This window comes from Tachypleus tridentatus, chromosome 8, assembly GCF_004210375.1.
Source record: "Tachypleus tridentatus isolate NWPU-2018 chromosome 8, ASM421037v1, whole genome shotgun sequence".
Lineage (NCBI taxonomy): Eukaryota > Metazoa > Arthropoda > Merostomata > Xiphosura > Limulidae > Tachypleus > Tachypleus tridentatus.
In genome coordinates, this window is record NC_134832.1 from 159,879,951 (window position 1) to 159,885,950 (window position 6,000).

The window sequence follows — 6,000 nt, forward strand, 5'->3', positions numbered from 1 at the left end:
AAAAAAAGAAACAAACAATACATTCTACACATTTTCTTCACCGATGGAATAGTACAAACGATTGTAATAGCTTTTAAAATAAGACGAAACTGACGTTTCATTTTATTTCAGGTTGCAGGTCTGTATCTGGTTGTCACGTTCTACACTACAGAAAGTAAACAAAACGTTTTTGAAAGTGATTACATTGGAGACGAAAATGATGCAAAATATAATGAAAAAGAAGATTACAGCGGTTATGACGGCGTCAAAATAAAACATGGCTTAAGTAAAAGACAGTCAGGAAGTAGGGGTGATTTAGATTATCAGTTGGCCCCTAGTTACCCTAGATCAGGGGTGTGCAACAGGCGGCCCGCGGGCCACAACCCGGCCTGCCAAGCCATTTAGTGTGGCCCTAGTTGTTGTAATCTAACCATGTGGCCTGATCTGTAATCCAACGCAAATGGAATATTTTTAAAAGCATCGATCCTACGGGATTCCCAGGCTTCGACTCGACAAACTTCTAAAATTATCTTTGCTAGAGAGGAGCAGGCCGAATTCGATTGGTCGGCCTCCTTAGGGCATGAATAGGTGACGTGCACTAGCACTATTGTCTACGACTCAACGTCATGTCCTGAACCTCGCCTTCGCCCACTGGCGACAATTTTCCCTAACCTCTGCTGTCCGTCATTCATTATTGGTGAAAATTTTATTACCTTTTACAGTTACTACAAGAGATTGAAGGTAAATTGATTATTATTTAGCATATTGTTGTGACTTTACTGAATTTATTAAAATTTTGCTTTCAGATGCATCTGATTCTATGTACAGTGTGACCTCGTTATTCGCGGGGTTACGTTCTTTACCCTCCCGCGAATAGCGAAAACCGCGAATATTGGATGTAGTTTTAAAACGTATATGTATGCGATTATATACTATATGAAATGCTTCCCAAACACTAATGATACTTATACTCATTGATGCGGTAATAATGTAGCAATATTGCATACTGTTATGTATTTCACTAAATTGTACCGTGCGTTACCGGGCTGTGCTTTGCCGTTTGCGTTGTTGGGGAAGCTGAGGCAGTCAGCCAATAGCAGTCCAATCTTGTTTGGTGAAGACGACAATTGATAAAACGGCTTGATTGAGTAAATACAACAGAAATCTCCTCGAAAAGCCCTTTCAGTCTCTGTGACCTACAAAACGCAGTTCGCGCATAACCCGCAAATATGCGGGGCCGCGAATGGCGAACCGCGAATAGGCGAGGTCACACTGTATTTTGCTATTCTCAATTAATTTAAGTACCGGAAGGCTATGATCGGGATGCCAATTTAGAAACATGTGTTTCTGTCCATAAGAGGTTCCATGTGTAAATAAATTCTATGTTTTTTTCTACTTTGCTATTTTCGTGAGAATAATTTTTGTTTTGATTTCAGGGCTAGTAAAATGTCAGCAGTTAAGAAACGAAAAATTGATGATGAGGGAAGGTTATTCAACAGTGAATGGTGCACAAAATATCTTGTTGTCCCACATAATCAAGGTGTTGTCTGCCTCGTCTGTCAAACTACAATTGCAGTCATGAAAGAGTACAATATTAAGCGACATTACGCAACTAAGCACTCCTCCCAGTTTGATGAAATTGTTGGTCAGGCACGAAAGGACAAAATTGAACATTTAAAACATCCATTGAAAAGCAACAAGGTGTTTTACCACTTTCAAGAAAAATTCAGAACTGGTGACAAAACTGAGTTTTAAGCTTTGTGAATGTATGGCAGAAAAGGAAAGCCTTTCAGTGATGGAGAATTTATTAAAATTGTTTAACAATATTCACAGAATATGCATGTCCAGAGAAAAAATATTTGGTGGAGCAAACTAGCCTTTCCCGCTTTACTGTCTCACGCAGGACAAAGATCTTTCAGAGGACATCAAAGAAACTTTGAAAGAGATTGAATTCGTGTGAAGCTTTCAGTCTGGCTTTGGATGAAAGCACTGATATCAATGACACATCCCAACTTGTCATTTTCATCAGAGCTGTTACTGCAGGCTTTGATGTTTTCGAAGAGTTTTAGATATGGCAAGCCTTTCCTCCACAACCACAGGACAGGATATTTGTGAACAAGTGCTTAAGGTTGTAGAAAAGTTTGAACTGAATCCTTATAAATTATGTGGTGTTACAACAGATGGTGCTCCTTCCATGACAGGTAGGACAAATGGATTCACCAAGAAATTTCTAACTGCAATTGGAGCACAAGACGTAGTTGTAAGCCATTGCATTATTCACCAAGAGAGCTTGTGCACCAAAGTTCTGGATTTTGCAGAAGTCATGAAAAATGTCGTCCAATGCATAAATTATATTCGAACACGAGGATTAAATCATCGACAATTTAAAACTTTTTAGATGAGCTGGACAGTGAGTATTCAGATGTTTTGTACTTCTCTGCTGTACGTTGGCTTAGTAGAGCTGCTACTTTGAAGAGATTCTGGAATCTGCGAGAGGAGATTAAGTTCTTCATGGAGAGCAAACGTCAGAATGTGGACTTCTTGAGCAATGAGAACTGGCTGAATGACTTAGCATTCCTCACAGACATTACACAGCATCTGTCTGATTTAAACTTAAAACTACAAGGGAAAAGTCAACTTGTGAATAAGTTGTTTGAGCATATTTGTGCTTTTGAGAAGAAATTGAAACTTTTCCAGGTTCAGTTGAGAAGAGCCATATTGACCCATTTTACATGTCTTGCAACCAGGAAACTGGAATTTCCTAATCTGGATTGCACCAAATATGGAACCAGTGTACAAAAGCTGCGTGATGAGTTTGCAAACAGATTTCCAGATTTCAGACAAACTGAAATTAGATTGAAATTGTTCGCTCAACCTTTTGATTTGGCAGTGGAAGACAGTCCTGATGATTGCCAAATGGAACTTATTGAACTGCAGGCTGACATGGACACTAAAAGGAAATTCTCTGAAAACAGTTTGCTAGACTTTACAAACTCTGTGTACGTGAAAAGTTTCCCAATTTGTCCCGTCATGCACAAAGAATTGCCTCCCTTTTTGGTAGCACCTACTGCTGTGAGCAATTTTTCTCCAAAATGAAGCTCATCAAAACCAAATGTAGAAGTCAGCTGACTGATGAACATTTGACCAGTCAGTTAAGAGTGGCAACCACTTCTGTCAAAGCTGATATTGACAAGCTCTGCAAGGACTCTAAATTTCAAGTGTCGCACTAAAATGATCACTCATGCAAAAATATAAAATATTATTGCTTGCATTTTGAGAATTTTTTTTAATTTATTGTGCATGTACACGAATAAGCTTGTTTTTTAAGTGGCCCCGCTTGATTGATGAAGTTGGTTATATGGCCCACCGACGAAAAATGTTGCACACCCCTGTCCTAGATCATTCAGAAACATTCTAGGTCGTAGAAGTAGATTGTTACGTAGAGACGAATATAGTAGCTTGTTTGGAATTGGTGATGGTGTGGGACGTTACTTCAACCCTTTACTTGGGAGCAGATTGAGAAATAGATTTAACAGATGATAAGGAAATAGGGGTGGTTTAGACTACCACCTGACCACTGGTTATCGTGGAGATGTCGGAAAAGGTGCAGGTCGCAGAAGTGAGTTATCACCAGTATATAGTAGCAGATTTGGAATCGATGATGGTCAAGGATTAGTCCCTGGTGCTCCTGATGGATTGGGGGGGAGTGGGTTGGTTGGTAGTGGAGGACTGAGCGTAAGTGATAGGACAGGCTTTGGTTAACGAAGTGGTGCAGGTCTCGCCAGTGGGTTGGAAAGTGGAGCAGGACTTGACGGCCAGTTAAGAAGTGGTTATAGTTAAAGGTATAGCGTGCAGTTTGATACAAAGGTGTCTAAAGAAATGGAAAATTTCAATATAAAGGCCATGATTAACTTTTATCCAGGTAAGTAGAAATGGCTGTTAAGTAATTTAACGTTTAGATTTGGAAAGCTTTTTAGACTTATTAATGAGGAAAGAAAGACTGAACAATTATTTGGGATATTAAAAATAAAATTATTGGACCATCAGTGCATTTAAAGTTAACATTTCATAAGTACACGTTCTCAATGTTTATTCAGAGCTTGGACCGACATGGCCAGGTAGTTAAATCACTCTCTCGTAATCGGTCGCGGTGGGTGGTGATGACTATCTGACTTTTCTCTTGTTTTACACTACTCAATTAGGGACGGCTAGCGCAGGTAGCCCTCGTGTAGTGTTGTGCAAAATTTAAAATTAACAAACCTTACAGTAATTTATGTGAAAAAAGTGAACATTTGGTCAGTTAATGTTGAGGCCCGGCATGGCCAGTTGGTTAAGGCACTCCACTTGTAATCCAAGGGTCGCGGGTTTGAATTCCCTTTCCTTAAAATATACTTGATCTTCCAGGCGTGGGGCGTTATAATGTGACGGTCAATCTCACTATTCGCTGGTAAAAGAGTAGCTCAAGTGGTGATGACTAGCTGCATTCCTTCTAGTCTTACAATGCTAAATTAGGGGTAGACAGCCCACCAACAATTGTTTTTTAATTCTTATCAATTGTAAGATAAAAGTGCTTGAAGCAACTCAAACATTCGCAACAATTAACTTTCTGTTTAGCTTTAAAGTAATAGAAAGGTATAATTAAAAACAGGACAGGCTATGAACGTTTTTAGTTACACAAGAAGAAATACGTTTATAAATCAGGGTCATATAAAGACGTACAATAAATCATTTAACACAGATGTTAATTATTAAAAGTGAAGTTTTACAAATACTAAAAACTTAAGCCTCGTCAGACACTTTAATTATCACTTGAAATTAACCGAATCACGTATTTTGCTGTGTTTTAACTCAGTTGAAACAGAAATTGACAAAGCTTTTTTTGTTTTTACAGCTTCTCAGGATCCTGACGCTACTCAAACTATCTACTTCCCGAAATCTTTCTTCTTCAATTAATGAACCTTAGATTATATATATTACATGAAAAAATACATTTGAAGCTGTCTTAAACTATTCAGTCTCAGTTGTGAAATAAAAGACTCAAAGTTCATCTCAGTCTGAATGCTTCGCTTTATCAAACGAAGAAATAGAGAAAAATATTTTCGGAAAACAAAATAACTATAGGGATGGCAAATATCAATTATTCAATATAAATAACATAGTAGGTATGGCATTTGAATCATCCTTACTTTATATTAGCCGTCCCTACATTTACTTCCTTTACGGAAAGTTCTATTTTGCTTTCTTTAATACAGTGTTAAACAGATTATGGGAAGGTTTTATTTTTAACCACTTTCTGTGTATAATGAGGATCCAACTTTGATATTTATTGCTTGTCTATTACACTATGTAAAGAAAAAAAATACTTTTTCTTGCTCCTGAGTAGAAAATGTTATTTCCCAATTGCTTATGTTTAAAATAAATAGAAAAGACCTATTTTTGTCTTCAAACTTTGCTTTTGTGACCTGGGAGCGTATAACAAAAACAAGATGGAAACTATATTTAAGAACTGATACGTGAAAGTGATTTACATTTCAGTCGCAAGTCTCGAAAAACTACTTACTTCTAAACATTTTGTATAAACGTTAGTGTCAATACATGTAACTCTTGATTAATATGTTGTTTTATTTGGACCTCATGTAAGCGAAAATGTGCAAATTTGCCCGTTTTCTCACAGAAAATAGGTTAATTTTTAAATTTCATTATCCAGGTTACAAAAGCAAAGTTTGAAAGGAATAATGGCCATTTTCTGTACTTTTACAACATAAGCAATTGAGAAATAACACATACTATCCAGGAACAAAATTTGTGTTGTATAGTGTTATTGACTGTAAATGACTGTCACACCTCGTACATAAGTTCTTTGAAAGACCATCAGATGCCTATAACAAAGCTAGCTTCAAGAGATAATGATAACATCGTTTGTTCTAGAATTATGATTAAAAATATATTAAAATTGTTATTACTACTTTGCAACTTATAAAATCGAATACTTCATTCGAATCTACGCCACCTCACTGAAAT

General features: G+C 37.1%; 1 protein-coding gene across 1 annotated transcript in view; it reads left to right on the forward strand.

Moving 5' to 3' along the window:
* LOC143224067 (general transcription factor II-I repeat domain-containing protein 2-like) overlaps nt 1-5,026 on the forward strand; it is a 55,118-nt gene extending 50,092 nt beyond the window's left edge. The window contains exons 3-5 of the mRNA XM_076452531.1: nt 112-283; nt 2,378-3,901; nt 4,871-5,026. Coding sequence (XP_076308646.1) covers nt 112-283; nt 2,378-3,075 — 870 coding nt within the window. The 3' untranslated portion in view covers nt 3,076-3,901; nt 4,871-5,026. The remainder of the gene's footprint in view (nt 1-111; nt 284-2,377; nt 3,902-4,870) is intronic.
* Nucleotides 5,027-6,000: the final 974 nt, after the last annotated feature.